The sequence below is a fragment of the Aythya ferina genome (genome assembly GCF_964211825.1).
Source record: "Aythya ferina genome assembly, chromosome: 9".
NCBI lineage: Eukaryota > Metazoa > Chordata > Aves > Anseriformes > Anatidae > Aythya > Aythya ferina.
In genome coordinates, this window is record NC_140305.1 from 21,893,596 (window position 1) to 21,910,618 (window position 17,023).

The window sequence follows — 17,023 nt, forward strand, 5'->3', positions numbered from 1 at the left end:
ACAGCTTCAAAGGAGTGATCTTGGTTGAGATCACTTGAGATACTGCCCAGAGCCTCTTCAGCTGAGAGGAGAAGACTATAAGAGACTGAAGTTTGTTAGAAATAATGTCAATGGACTGTTCAAGGTCACTTTACTGCAAGAAATCTTTGCTTTGATACCTTTGTATACTTGCCTAAACATGGGCTTTAAGACTTTTTAAACTCAGACATTTAGATCTTGCTTATTTTACCAAGTCCTTGGACTATCCACTCCCATTCTTGTCTGATGCAGTTGTTACCAAGTGTCTCAAAATTGACTCCGCTCCCAGAGCCACTGAGTCCCTTTTGTATTCTCTGCTGATGGAATATAGAAGCTAGCTCCCAAGAGCCTGTGCTTCTCTTTCAAAGACAGGATTTGCTACTGTTTCTAGTGTTAGTCTAGGAAGTAGTTTTACCAATCTCATACCTTGCCCTTCCCAAACTAAACCAATCAGTGTGAGGCTGGTCTGCTCTTCCTGGTCTAGTGCAAATTCTGAACAGATTCAGAGCTGGTTAAACTGTCATCAGAGTTATTTGGGCAAGCGTCACATCTCCACTCCATGTTTTTGGCTGCAATGAAATCTTCTTACCAGGACCTGGCTTTTCCAGAGCCCACTTTTGTCACTCTTAGGACTTGCAACCCACCAGTGGCCCCATCAGGCAGTTATGGATCCACTGGCCAGAATTTGTTTCTGCTCCCATCCTGCTCACAAGCATAGTACAAAAACACTTCATTGTGATAGTGTCAAATCATTCTTCAATTCAGTTGCATGGTTACAATATCTACACTTCATATAAAATAAAAATGCCTTCATAATTACATGTAGACTTCATTCCTACATGGATCTCTATGCTACTATTTGATAAGGAACACAGGAGCAAAAGATGCTATTAAAATCTGAAAAGAAAACAGTGATTTTTTTTTTTCATATTCCCATTCTCTCAGACAAATCTGTTCAATACCAAGCCTGACTACTTGAAACTGTTAATAGTATGTCAAATGTTTATATATATATATATATATATATACACACACACACATATATATAAAACGTTATTGTTCAGAAAAAACTCTGTGAAAGAAAATAATGGTCCAATCTCATGGGCAGAGCCACAGAAGATTTTCATACCTAGGCAAAGAGCGTTTGGCTTCAATGACGTTTTTCAGTGATATGGAGTTGTACAGATCTATCAGCAGGAATTCAAAATCAGATACTTGCATAAAATGGTTGATATACAGCTGGCTTTTATTTTCATGGCACATGTTTACATGGCTTAAAGAAAACATATTCTGAATGAATATGTTTCACAAATTAGTCCTTAACATTCCATGAGATATTCTAGTCAAGAGCTGCAGTTTGTATGGAGCTAACGTACCAAACTAATGTTCTAGCCATTATTAAAACATTATGAATGTATCACTTTTAATTTTACTTTTAATCTGGTGAACATGAAAGCAGTTTCAGGAAAAAAAAAAAAAGGCAAACAAACAAAAATACACAAAATGGAAATAAAATTTGGAAATACACATTTGTTTACAATGAAAATATTTCATTACACCTCTCAAGTGCTTCATGAGTAGAGAAAAACCTTCAAGTTATTTATATATAATAAACAAAACATGGATTTCATATTTTCATGAGATAATTACTTAATCATAAACTGAGTGGTCTCTTTCTTCAGATAGAATTCAGGCTGTTCAATAGATTTATTTATTTATTATTTATTTATTGTAGGAGTCTCAGATCGTATACTTCAAGATTGATCCCAAATATGTACCTCTGAAAATCTTGATTCCCAAAAAACATACAAAGGCACCTACCTGAAAGGCCAATTATCTGAATGTCTGGGCTATCTATCTATCTACCAGCATCTAAAATAAGTATGATTCAAATTTTACCTGTAAGTAAATTATTGGATCCCAGTTTCTGAGGTTCTGGCTAGCTGTATTTTTCTTACTTTTCTCCTTCTTCCCAATTTTTATTATTCTTTAATGCATTGGGATCTATGTTACTGAATCAGCAGCTTGAGAGGCATATGTTAGAGCTTACTGGCAGAAACAAATAAAAAAAGAAAGTAAAAACAATAAAAAAAAAGCAAATGAATATAATTTCAAATCATTCAGTGCAATGTACATCATACATATCTTCATATTCCAGTTTGATTTCTAGCAAAAATATAACAATGGAAAAAAAATGTCTACTTCACAACCACTTTCACAAATTGTCTATTATTGAATTCCAGTCCACGGTGCCCTCTGTACAAACACTGTCACAGACCGCAAATATCATATTCGTAGCACAGATAAGTGTACTTTTTAATCAAAGTACATAGAATCTCCTTACATTAATAGTCAATGTTACCTTTTCATTACAGTATGTTATAGAAGTACAGTTCATACAACGTAAACTAATTTTGCAAATATGCTGTTGTATTCAGACTCAACTTTCTATAATGCATTATAAAAATCAACCGTTCATTGCACATTTCCACACAACATGATATTTATTGGTTTCCCGGAATCACTGCATCAAGTTTATATTACTGCATGGTTGAAAAAACTAGTTACTTAATATTCAGAATTGACTAGCTATCAGTTGTGGTACCTTGATTTTACTACACGAAAACTTCAATGTAGACAGAACGGAGGAGTCATCATGCAGGCGTCTCACACTCTGTGTCAAAGCTTCACAAAGATAACACAACTTGACAGTTGCTCCCTTGCATACAAAAGGCAGAAATATTTGCATATTCCATCTGATTAGTTAAAATCTGTAAGGTGTTATGTGACATAAAAATAATAGTTCATACTGAGACTAACATGATCACTGATAACAGCATTTGAGCCTTAATCCTCAAAGGTTCAGCGATGCTGACACACAACACATTACCATGCAGCTAGGTATGAACACAATGCTAAAATCTGGCCTTAGGCAGAAGAACATTATTTTCCAGACCTGTACTAAAATCCCAAGAGTATCTGTTCCAAATATCTTCACTCATGCTTTTTTTTGGCAAATGGTTGAAACACTTGACTGTGAAGCATTCCCTGAATTCATTATACTTTCTCTGGATATAGAATTATATTCATTTTCCATTTGTCTCAGAATACCAAATCATAATGTGTGTGATAAGAGTATGTTGCATACCGACTTGCATAAACTGCAAATGGAAAACAAAGAGAATTTGTATTTATCTTATCTGCTCTAAGTATGAAATATTAAGCATCTCCTTATTTCTCCTCTAGTGGATTCATAGACTACAAGATGTTTCAGCTGTCGAGAACAGAAAATGAGACTACATGAAAAAAACAACAGTGTTCTAGTATACTTCTTCAGAACCTTCAGTACAAAGACTGAAAACACCCAAAGTCTGGGAAGTACTTGCAAAATATTATATTTAACTTTTTAAGGACATGGTTTCAGTAGCAAACCAATGCCTCAGTCAGACTTATCTGTCCTACCTGGGTGTCATTCAGACCAGTATCAGGCCTGCAGTACTAAACAGCTGACTGGGGCTACAAGGGACACTAACTGAAAACTGTGGAAGCACACTGACAGCTCAGAGGACACCCTGACATTCCACCTGTAGAAAGATTTTGTTGCAGGTGCTAAGAGAACTCAGTGTTACATTGCTGTACTACCAGTTTGCTGCAACTGGAACAGTTTCAAATAGGGAAAAATTAGTAGGTCGTTGCAATACTATCATAAAAACATATTTGTCCTCTTAAGTGCCTGAAAGCATCATACTGCATACCTATACCACTGCATGGCAACGGCAAGCACCCAAGCATATTGTATCATATATATTAACAGCTCAGTAAGTGACCTTCTTTCAAGGACTATGCTTTGAAATACAACCTCTAATTCTACCAAAAAATCCAAGAATGATCAGACAGGAAGACCTTACATTGTCTTAACACATGGTAAGCTTTCCATAAACATTAAAGATAGCACGAATTTAAAAGAAAACTAAAGACCAAGACTTCATTTTCAAAGGCTTGTTAGAAAACAAATCAAAGTAGTTTAAACAAAACCATAATCTTTTTAACCCAATGGATTAGGCAGACGAGTAAGCATATACTGCATTTATGTAGCAAATGTTGTTCCTCACCTACACTCTGATTGCATTTCTTAAATTAAGCCCTTGTATCAGTTCCAATTTGTGAAGCTCATAAGAGAATGTGTGCATTAATCCACGCCAACATTTATAGCAACTCTTCAGTTAATACTAAATTATAATACATCACTTGTACATGCGCATACTGCCTGTGTATACTTAGCATTGACCAAGAGATTCCTGCCCATTTTTTGAAAAAAATGTACTCTTGATTGTAATAATATATATTAGAAGATTAAAGAGAATAGACTAAACATAAATAAACAATATTCTGATATAACATTTTTTGGGAAATTCCACAAACGGTAGCCAAATTCTGCTGACCTTACTCATGTAGTATAGCACCCTGATAAGCAGTTATGGTAAAATCAAAAGAAACAGACTGACTCAGTATGATTGAGGGGACCTAAATCTACACTTGTACACTTGTACGTATTCTCCAGTTATGTTGAGTGTGTAAGAGCAATACTACATACAACCAGGAGCAATGGGATTAAAATTAGGGAAAATAATGTTAGGTCTGATTGCACCATAGTTTTAGAAAATGTACAGTCCAATTCAGATACTCTTAAATCATATGCTACCTATCTGCTTCCTAAATGAGCCTTCATTATTCTTAGGCACTTCCTTGGTTCAAGTGTTCACATTCAAGTACATTTTTGTGCATATGGCTTGAGTCCTTGCCATCTTTAATCACTGTGATACAGTGGCCAAGTTTTGCTTCTGTTCTCACCTTTCTCAGACTTAATAAAATGCAGGAGAGCGCTAAAGAGAATGAACATCTTCCACGCTAGGCTATGGATAGTGTCTACAATGTGTTGTGTCAAAGGTACCCATTTCTGGGTAACACAAATAACAGTTCACCACAGAAAACTTTTGAGGAACATCTTAACTATTCTCTTGAAAATGCATATGCATATAACTATGCTTATAGTATTTATTAGTTTTAAAGCCAGAAATACAATTACTATAGCATATAGCTGCCCATAAGCTGATTTTTCCTTCCTGCATTTTCTATCTCATCTTTTGTTCTCAGTGAGTCTTGTAATGTATACCAAAAACTTATGGTTGTGAACCAGGCACTGTAACAACCTTAAAAGATAAAGGCATTAGTCTCTACAACTTAAAAATAAACCTCTTGGTGAGCAGTACAAGTTTCTATATACAAACTTTCCAGCATATTCACCCTGGAATTCTGGAGACCTTGGCCAAGAGTTTTCACTGAATGAAATGATGGTTATCCTTTGAATGTATGTAATTAAAACTACTAATAATTTAACAGTTAAAAATATAGGGAGCAATTTGGAGAAACTATATGTATGGAAGAATTTATTTATTTATTTATTCTTAAACTATGGGTGTGACCAAGCACTGGAAGCCACTGTCCAGAGATGCTGTGTAATCTCCATCCTTGAAGATATTTAAAAGTCATCTGGATGTATCCCCTTCCAGGAATACAGCCCAAGGTGATCCTGTTTGAGCAAGGATTAGATGGCCTCCAGAGGTACCTTCTGTGATACCTGAGAAATATTGCCTTTCCCTACCTACTGCTTCAGGAACTTAGGTCATCAGTGATGCCTTCTTTCACACATCTAGACTGAAATACTTTTTAAAAGGTAAGTGAAGCAGTGCAAAATAAATGCTAATTTTCTCATGTAGTTATTATTTACATCAGTGTTTGTGCAGATGTATCATCTCACTGCAAGTAAATTAATATTTCTGCAGTGTTTTGAAGATACAAGACATTTGCATATTTGTGTGTTTGCATATTTGCACATATACTGTATATCAAGAGAGCCTTGTTTTTCTTGGATGATAAAAACAATTCACTGCCTTTTTTAAGGTTAGTACTCAAAATCCAGCTCCCATGTACTTATTATTCATCTGAGTTGATTATACTTTAGCTTCTTTATGTACTCTCTAAAATACGCACTAATAAAATCTTATTAGCTTTTTATTATCAACCATCTCAACATACAAATATTGCAAGCTGCAAGGATTTTCTGGTCACTGAGAGTATGACTCTAGATTACTTAGTAATCAATACATTTGTTATACTGTCTCTGGCAGTTGATGCTTCTGTAAAGGTAACAGATTTTTACTATCAGTCAGGCAATTTGCAAACATATTGCAGCCTTTAAGGGCTCTCTATTCATTTCAAAACAATACAGGAATGAATTCAGTCTGGGTAAGCTACTATGATTTACTAATGCCTTCCCTTAGCTGTTGTTCCACAGCTAAAAAATTCTGTTAGAACTAATCCAAGTATTTAGGATCTTAACTTGATATAAATTCTTTGAAGTCAATGGGTAGGATTTAAAAATCAATGGAAGGATGTGGCTCAAAACCGCCTTTTCCAAACCTATAATGGTGCAAGTATTATCACTGGGCACTCACTTATATACATAGGATTTGAACATTTGAAATAAAAACCTAGAGATGTACAAGTGTGAGATGGCATTGAAATCAATGCATTTTTGTCCCTAAAGAGCTCATTTGATTCATCTCTACAACAAGAATATATGATTGTCTCTAGAATTTACAGGTAGCGATATAGTAGCAATACCTTTTGTGGTGGAGTACTTTGAAGTCTGCTGTTTTTAAAGGTGCTATAGAAGGACATTAGTGAGAAAACAAGATAAATGTTTTAGTGAGGAATTACACGGTTGAGAAATCATACATGAGAGATACTCTTCCCAACTGATTTCCCTGATTTTGCATGAGTACGCTTTGGGCTACATTAGGGGAAGGTTTGCTGGACAGGAAATAGTTATTAAATTCACCTGGCAGAATTAAAGGAAGTGTTCATCTCAGGTTTTGGTCTCTTAATGGCACCTAAGCCTATATCATTGAAAACCATAAACGTTGACTCCACTGTGAGTCAGCATGCTAAAGAAAACGTTACTAAACTTACTGTTAGGAGAGTAATTCCTATTAGAGAAGACAATTCACATGTAGTGCGCGTATTACATTCCTAAATACTATCACAAAAGAAACATAAAACTCAAATGTGGATATTCCAACCATTTAAGTATTACTATAATAAAAATTATGGAAACAAGGGGATAGAAAAGCATTGGATTATCAAAAAAAAATGTTACTCTTCAGAAGTCAAACTCTCTTTGAAGTATACAGACTTGGTACCAGGATTAGAAAGGGAATAATCATATGCTCTTTCTTAACGGATGCCAGGTAAGATGAGGAGATAATTATGTCTGTCTCAGTTGTTACTGAACATATTCTCACTTCAGTTGTGGCTGTACAATTGCATAGCCCCACTGTCAGAACAGGGATGCTTTTGCGCATGTTATGATAAAAACTTGTAAAGAAATGTAGCAACAACATAGCTGTATGTACCCTGTCCTAGGCCACTGCTAATAGAGGCCCATTTGCCAATGTCTTTGGGAAAACAGAAACACAGATCCAAAAACTCTAATTTCTCGCTATGTGAACATATACATTACAAATTCTAAATTCGAAAGCTATTCCATAAGCTTTCACCCTTTCACCAAACTACGCACTTTGAAATTGAAATTTTCCTGAAGGCATTTCTTTACATTCATAGATACCTGAAATGTTTCTGCAATGTTTCCATGGCAAATTTGGTAACAATAAATTTATTGTTTCTATCAAATAAATTACATTTTAATTCTAAGAATCTATATAAAATTATTTTTTAAGCTCTAATCCCAGAAGCATCTGGGATTGTAAAACTCTAAACCCAATTGGGTTTAAAAATTTTAAGTATTCATATTATTAAGACGCAATTCTCAAGTGTGTATATGATCCCCTTAGAGGTTTAGGACACTGAACCTCGTGATCCTTTCATTCAGAGATTACTTCAAGTCAATGCTGTAATGGTGTGATTACAGCCTCTGGACAGGGCTTCCACCAATGCAAACTAGCCCTGCAGTATGCTTCATCGATTTGTCTTCAGAGGTGAACGGCTGGTTCTGTGGTAGGTAGTGAACAAATTGGGCACTACAGCTGGAATGGTCCACCCTGGAATAGTGAGTGGTGTCGCCAAGTGGTGGAATCTCAGAAATGTTTCCAGAACTTCAAGCTTTTATTTTTACGTACTTCTCCCTGAAAATTCAGGGAGACTTTGAAGTGGCTTCTTTCAGTAACATATAAGCTTACAAGGCCTGTAGCTTAATTAGACTAGGCAGTTCTTTTACTTAACATAAAGATTCAAAGTTTTTTGCACTTTTAACTACTGACGCAAACATTTCAAACCACTTGTAATCATCACAGAAATTCTCCAATAATTAGTAGAGAAAACAATTTTGTTTCAGACAGAAATATGATAATCAGCATTTATCTGTATTCTCAGAATTGAGGTATTTATTGTTCCACAGGAATAAAGATGTTAGATTGCACTGATAAGGGTGTTTTGAGCATTTCCAGATTAACTTCAGCACTGCATACCCCAGAAAATGCCATATCCTTCAACTAATTCTGAAAGGAGTAAGGAAAATGAGTTTGCTGAGGAAGTTAAGGAACACAAGAGTATATTTAAGTCATATTTTTCTGACAGAGTAGGCATGGAAAGCTCACCTGGATATACATCTGGGGTGTCTCAGAACCAGGTCTTCAGTGTATTGCAGGATGTGCTTGGTACTTCGCAAGATTGAGCTCTTAGTCATAAAAATATATTTTACATATAAAAATACAGCAGATGTCCTTCCAAAAATCATTAAGTGTTAGTCCCTCCCATTGTTTTATACATTCAGAAACAGATATTTGAGATATACTGTGAACAGTGCAAAAGACTGTTTTATATTTATAAAAACACACATTGCAGTACATTTTAGCGCCAACTGAAAGAAAAGTTGAGAAAGGTTTCATCCTCAGAGAAATTCTGGTCCGAGTCGAACTTTTGTTTAGCGAGTTGTAAACAAACGTCTTAGAATGCAGAGAATTCTCTCATTTCTTTCCAGCTAAGGTAGTCTCAAACACATCAAGTCCTGCTTTGAAGTAAACCTGAGCTGAACTGATGCTGTTCAGCACCTCTGACAAGGCTGCTTGAATGGTCTCATTTGACTGATGTAGTTTGTAGTGCTCCAGTGCCTCTAGCAGTACTGAAAACTGGTTTGTCCTTTCATCTAGTCTGTAAAGAATATTTCTAAAAGAGAACAATGGAGAATGGTAAACTTTTTACTCAAAACAATCTTCCAAAATCATCAAGAATCTTTGCAAGTACCAGACACATCTTATAGATGATACATATTATGCACAGTAGAGCTGACCCATGGCAGACTGAAAGACAACTGCATATTTATTGTGGCTTTGTAAACTGGATTTTTCCATTGATCTATGTGTAAATACATTGAAACATTCACAAAAGTCTGTCAAAGAAAATTCAAATTCCTTTTTGGTCTTTGAAAATTTCATCAAAATCATGAACATAAGCTCATCACACCCATTGTGAAGTTTCTTATGTCTCAGCTGGACTCTGTGTATTCCCCTCTAAAGAAAAGTTTGGTTATTATTGTGGACTGTAGGCATGGATTATTTTTTTTTCCCTGCTATCTGCTCCTGTTATTTATTTCACACTTCAGAGGTGAAATTCTAGCTACTGAAGTCAATGGTAAAACTCTCACTGCCTTCAGCGGCACCTTTATTTCATCAATAATCCTTTGTGGCATCAGAACAAGAGTAACCCATCTTTAATATCATGTACTTGAGGAAGGAAATAAATGGAATGCACAGCTAAAGCCTTATGAAATAAAATCAGTGTTTTTCTATAATAATAACTGCAACAGTTTTTTAATGGCATGTATCAAAATCCATGCAAAGGCAATGTCTGAATCCTTGGACATGTTATCTGTACATGTATGAGGTGCTGAAGGCTCATTATTCAAAGCTAGCTATTGATTTCATTGAGACCTTTTGAAGCAGGCTGTAAATATTATCTAAAAGCAGGTGTAATCATTATCCTAATTAGAAGAGCATGTAAATATCAAATCTCCACCCAGGGGCTCCTTTGATTATAAACAGAAGTGAGTGAAACTTGAAGCAGGAATGCTACAAGTGATCTTGTGCAACACCTTATCCTTAAACACAATGCAAGAGTTGAGGGCAGTGGGGAAGCTGTTTCACTGAATGAAACCAGCAAGTGAGCAGAACAACTCAGACAATCCATTAGTAACCTAACTGCATGACAGGACAGGCCCAGTGGCAACTCCAATTAGTAATAAAACTGCCAAGTACCTACAAGACAGATGAGCACAAAAGTGTATCTTATTACTACAACAGTCATCTAATTGCTAGTCTGTCAGGGGGAATGGTGATGAAGAAGCACAATAAATAACATCACAGAACATCTACAATCTTCTGCCATGATTTTCAGTTTGAAAAGGTGTTTTGTTTTTTACAAAGATATGAAGTAATTCCTACCCTCATAACACAATTTTTCAGTCTTTAATTTTTTATCTTTCTGTATTGAATATATATCTAAGACTAGGAACAAAACATTAACACCATGCAATATGAATTGTAAGCTTTTTATCCCCTGATAGTGATGCATCTATCCATTTCAAGTGTTCTACAATGCAATACACAATCCTAAATATAAGGGGGCAACAGTTTGTTTCCAACATTGCAGTAGAAGGAGAGCTTACATAGTTTAAGTAGCAGGTCATCACTGACCTCGATCATTTAGCATGAAACAGATTAGGAACAGGTTAGGAACAGGAACAGCACAGCATGGACAGAGGTCTCCATCAAGAGGGCAGTAACAAGGAGATGTGGAAAAAACTTCAGCCTGCACTGGAGCAGCCAGAGGAGGACATCTCCCGGCTTCCTCAGTTCTGAGCTGATAGTACTTGTCCTTCAGAATGTGATGCAACTTACACTCAAAGTTGACTAAAGTTATATTATGGATTGTCCCTAAAGCTTCTTTGTGATATAGTAAATGAAAACTGTGTATGTTGAGAACCAGAAAAAAATCTTGGTTGGTTGGTTTTTAAGGATAGGCTGTGCTGTGGGAAATACTGTAGCTTTCAAAGCAGGGATTGATTTTGCTCCCTCTGAAATCAATCAGGGACTCCTGCTGAGATCAGTACGAGGAGAAGCAGGCTTCTGAAGAACTCTCCTCTACTGTACCCACAGTTCACAGAGAGACAGAAGCCTGTTCACAACCCCTCGAAGCCCTTGAACAGCAGGGGCAATACTAGAGATAATCACATTACTTTTCTACTTTCAGGAGGTATGCGACAGTCCTATCTGGTAGCTGGTGTCTGGGAGAGTTTGGGCAAGGGTTCTGCTCCAAATGCCTACAACACTGGCAATATGATCTATATTAGGATTCCTCTGTTTCTTTACTGGTGGGTAATGTCAACAAATAAGAATGTAATAGGCCAATAACCCACCAGCAGAACAACACTAATTTAGACTGCTAGGAATCATTCTAAAGAGAGGATGATCTGAAGACAGGAACATTTAGGGACTCCCAAGAAAATAAGTGATGTGAATAGAAACTGATCTTTTCCTATCCCATCTTCCAAAGTGCTGTAAATAAGGCACAAAGGAAAAAAAAAAAAAAAAAAAAAAAAAAAGGTCTATCTCAAGAGTAAAGGATGATAGAAGAGTTTAATTCTACTGCTGTGATTCCAATGGCAATGGCAGGTGATCTACTGTAAAAGATAAATATTCCCTGCCCACCCCACCTGACTACAGTACAAATCGGTGTCTAATGAGAAAAACTGAGCAGTTTGATGTATAAAAGAGATGAGCACTTAGCTATCATAATTTAACAGAATGTCTTAACTTTTGCAATAGTAATACGATTTAGGCATAGCTGATTGCATTGTATGACAGAACCTATTTTTTATTTTAATGTATGCAAATACTTTAAAATAATAATACCATTATACAGTACCTGTTTTTTTTCAGATTTTCTGCTAGGGATTCTTACTAGGATCTTTTATTTTCAAATTACTTATCTTTGCTTGGCATGCCATAACACCCTTTTTGTTGCGTAAAATGATTTCTCTATGCATGTTCATGAGAATCAATTTATACAATTTTACTTATCTCAGTGCAAGCTAAATAATAAATAATAAATAAATAAATAAATAAAAACACAAAGCTAGTCCAGTTTATTACTTCCATGCCTTTACAAGTCAAAAAAGTGTTTTCATTAAAAACTACACATGGACCGAAAAATAAAAAACAGCCATTGCTTTGGCACAAGATATTGCCATGTGACCATGATGTGCATAATGATCCTAAGACTCTTTAATTTATACTGTGAAATTCAATGACTTAAAAAATTCCTTAATACTTAAGACTTAAACAATTCCTTAATACAAATTGTTTTGTACACCTCTAAAACAATGATTCCAGCTTCTGGCCTAACTGCTTAAGTATCTACCTTTGTCTTTAACTATTTTGATCCTACAAATATAATGCATGCAGTCAACTTGACCCATACAAAATGAGAAAACAGAGATGTGTAGTATAGTACTGATCCCACTAATGAAATTGCAACACAAATCACTCATCTTAATGGTCTTGTTTCAATGACACATCACAGTGACCTGGAAAGCATAACACTGAACTAGAAAACCTAGCAAATAACTTCAGGCACTACTGCTGAAAGAGTCTCCACACAAAAGAATGAACCTCAATAAACTAAAGCAAAGGAACTTATGAAATATAAGGCAAAGAAACTTATGAAATAGATTCTAATAGGACCTCATTTATAACTTTTATGAGCCCTTTGCCTGCCGAGGAACATAAACATTAATTATTCATCAAACTAATGCCAACTACAGTTAAATGTTACAGTTATAGTATCAGAAATAGGGATGTGATGCCACCCTCACTAAACCAAAACGCATTTGAAAAATTCTTGAATGAGAAAACTAAATAATAGTTTAACTAAAACTAAATAATAGTAAATTAAATAATACAGTGACTAACACAACTCAAAATATTTTGAAGATTACATTAGAACTACAGACCAGTACAGATAAAACTAGTTTCTACATTATTCTTGCCATGAAAAAGGATGTTTTAGCTTACAAGAAAAGTTTACATGTAGGTGATGTACAAGATATAAGCAGAATTATTCAGGTACTTACACATAGCCTACTATCTAAGAGATACAGTATGAAATTTTGGAAAGAAAAGTAATTATTAAATCATTAGGACATAGCAGCCTGTATATGGTCCCATAAGAAATGAGTTCAGGTTGTCTCAATGGAATCACATTAAAATCATTTACAGATAAATGCTATGGGCACCCTCTATTCCATTTATAACACCATATGCTGTGACTACAGCTGCTTCAGCATCCTCACACATTGAATTTTATAAATCCCTGAATTATTTTTCTCATATTCTCCAGGAAAAAAAAAAAAAAAAAAAAGTACCAAAACAGAGATTTTCAGCATTTCCATTTCTCATGGTAACATTCAGTTTTGAATGGACTTTTCTAAGCTCTAGGAGTTTGTTTTCACTCAAGCTTGTAAAACACAAACTATTATTAACCAGATAAATAAATAAATGAATTCTAATACTATTTACGTGTTGGGACCTCCAGTTCCACAATGTTTATTTATAGCAGGACATAAAATATTACAAACTCTCCTTCTCCGGAAACTGCATGAGCCAATTTATCTTGTTTACACTAGTTTGTACCTCACAAAATTTTATGGTGAAGTTATAAGAAAACTTCCCTTCTTTTTCTAGGTTCCTGGTCCTTTGGATCTCCAACAGTGTTTCTCCTTTCTCCTCTTTTTATTTTTTAAACTTTATTGACATGCACATATACTTGGTTACCTATTTTATTTCACGGCATTGTTATGACAGAAGTGGATTATTATAAGATTATAGCTGCTAGCCACATAAGACTCTCTTTTATCAGGACAAAATGTATGCAGCAGTGAACTGTTATTACATGTCATTATGGATGATCCAGAGGAAAAGCTTTTTTCTGCACTGCTCATTTCTTGCTGGATCAAACAGTGAAAGTCGCTAGCTCTGGGACCACATGAACAACAGCATGCACGTGGCCAGGGAAGACAGGATATGGCAGCCAACCTTTTAGGGCAACTTAGCTGTAAATGCCAGTCTATTCCTTCATTGACCTCAGTCCCCACAAATTCAGCCTGTCATATTTAAGGATCCCTTATTTGTAATGCATTGTTCCTAACTTTTGCTTCCTACGCAGCCTTTTAAGGGCCATCAGTTGCCTTTGTTTAGTGCTCTCATTTATAGGACTGAAAAATATTTTACCAGTATGTACTACAGAAAGTGACATATTGAAATCATGTAATCACAAAGCTGAATATCTGCCAGATGGATATGTATCAGCAGTTGATAAACTACAGATAATCCAGGCATCAAACCTAACTCAAGACTAACCAAAGGGAAGGCATTTCAAAGGCATAGCTGTGTTACGGTAGCAAACTAGATACACTGCATCCCTGCCAGACAAAACTTTACCTTGCATAAGAGACCAGAGTTGAGACACCTTTAGTTGAGTTGGTTAAGGCAAAGGGGGTTCTGGTCAGTCTGTGTTTAATAAAAACCTGTTGGGACATGGGATGACAAGGAGATAATTATTCGAGATCTGTATCCATTTCCAAGAGGCCAATTTAGAATAGGCCGTGTTAAAAAAATAAATCCTGATTTTGGCAGATCTTTGAAGTGTCTTGAGGCTTCATTTGGCTTGATTGCTTGCCAAATAAGCAAAGGAAAAAAGGAAGCCAAACTGCAATAATAGCTGGTTGCAAGACACATTATCTTTTATTTCCCTACAGTTATCTTTGATTACAGTACTTTTTTAAAGGTAATAAATACATTGTCACAAAACATTAATCTCTTATAGCTAAAGCTTAACCCAACCTAGTTTAATTTTCAGCCTGGTGCACCCTGCTAAACCCCCACCCTAAATGTAACCTTACCTATAGACTACAGACCTTCCCACCTTTACAGACTCATCTGGTAGATCCAATTTGCATGTATTAGCATTCAGAATTCTAGAGAAAAAGGTCTATTAAAAAATCAAGCTGTGTAAAGGTTGCTTTAGGAATTTTTTATGACCAAACCTCAACATTCACAGAAAACATTCACTTTCACTTGTGTTCTGATGCATTAAAGAAAATGATTTTTTGTTGTTGTTTTTGATAGTTGAGTAATTACTGTCAACAGAAATGACTGACATAAAATAGAGCTAACAGTGCTAGTCTTGATTTTCTGATAATAGGACAGTGCTCTGTGATGGCTTAGAAAAGATTTCGAATGGGAGACTGTATCTATGACAACCTGTAGCTAAACTTTTCCACTTTTATCATATAAACAGTAATTACTTAATTTCTTCTTTTTTTAACTATATTTTTTTTTTGTGGCTCATGATAGCATAACAGCTTCTAGTATTTTCTAGTAGCTGATACAAAATAAGTATGAGGAAGTGGAAGCTGGATGCACATTGCTAATCAGAAGAGGACTGAGTGTTCTGGAACAGACGCAAATGAGAATAATGGAGCTAAGAAGTCTGACTAGTTTAAGTAAAATGGCATCTTCAGCAATACACCTGCTTGCAAGGGCTGAACATCAACCATGCCTTTCCCTCACAGTTTCACTGTTGAAAATCTGCTCAGTTTAGGAAACTTATTTCTTTCCTACTTCAGAGTAGATACGAAGAATAAGTAAGAAGAACCAATTCTACAAATTTAACAGTACAGAATGACTTCACAGAACAGAAGTGAAAAGAAAGAGAAACATTAGGATGCAATTTGTCTTTAGAAGTTCCAAGTGATTATTTATCACGGTTAAAGAGCAGTCCTCTAATTAATTAGGCATGATCTTCTCTAGGGTTTTACAGAAACTAATTAAGCAAGTTTATCTAGAAATTCCTGAAAAAGTCACAAAACTTAACACACTACTAGATTCTTTTCCACAGAGCTTTCAAACTCTATATGCAACTGATGAGAGAATATATACTCCATCTACACATAAAATATTCCCTGAAAATCCTTCAATATTTTTTCTCTAAATTTTCAGAACAAGGACTTGCAAGGACCTAAGAGCGATGTATGCATTGAACCATATTAACTGTACTTTTAAATTGTTATTTGCTGGCAAGAACTACTAGGAAAAATACTTTGGTAATTTCAAATAATGTAGCTGCTGGTAACAAATGTAAGCACGTTGTTCTTTGATTTAAGATGCACTTGTTTTTCAAATGAAAGAAACATATGCTGGATAATTTGGAGGAAACTATTTTTCTGTTAAGGATGTCTCATCTGAAATAGTCAAATTCCAAGCAGATGTGCTACTATTTCAAAGGACTTGAGGGAAGTGAATTAATAAAATTATTCCCAAATGGCTCACAGCTGATGTTCTAAAGGCTTCATAGTGATTTTTATTTAGAAATTGTGTAAAACATCTGATTCTTAAGAAGGAATGCCATTTACAAACAAAGCATCAAAAGGCAGCGTCCAGTGTTTGATTTATTAAACTGGTTTGACCTCAATTTCCAGCTCTCATCCCAATTAACTTTATCATCTTAAGTAACTCTATACCACGTGGCATGTGAAACTGCTATCAAAACCAGAAGGGTCATTATCATAAGAGTTAATTATGGATTAAAAATTAATTATATCATGTATGTTAAATAAATGTCTGAGGTTTTATTTTATTACATTCTACAGCATACATACACACAATATTTGCACTTTTAAATCACAAAGGTAAGTTTCCTATTAATGATCTCACCTAAGCCCTAATGATCTAAGCCCTGTGGCCTAGGTAATACATTCTGGGAGGGAGGATGACATATTAACTATTTCCCCTATTAATTCTGCTTATTTTTGTACTAGATTTGAGAAATGTTCCTGGCTAATATTTAACACTATGTGGTTCTTACCTGTCAT

General features: G+C 35.3%; 1 protein-coding gene across 14 annotated transcripts in view; it reads right to left on the reverse strand.

The window, feature by feature from the left end:
* Nucleotides 1-1,243: 1,243 nt before the first annotated feature.
* NAALADL2 (N-acetylated alpha-linked acidic dipeptidase like 2) overlaps nt 1,244-17,023 on the reverse strand; it is a 433,689-nt gene continuing 417,909 nt past the window's right edge. For all 14 annotated transcript variants that reach the window (XM_084529574.1, XM_084529579.1, XM_084529568.1 and 11 more), the window contains one exon: nt 1,244-9,261. In XM_084529574.1, coding sequence (XP_084385700.1) covers nt 9,063-9,261 — 199 coding nt within the window. In that variant the 3' untranslated portion in view covers nt 1,244-9,062. The remainder of the gene's footprint in view (nt 9,262-17,023) is intronic.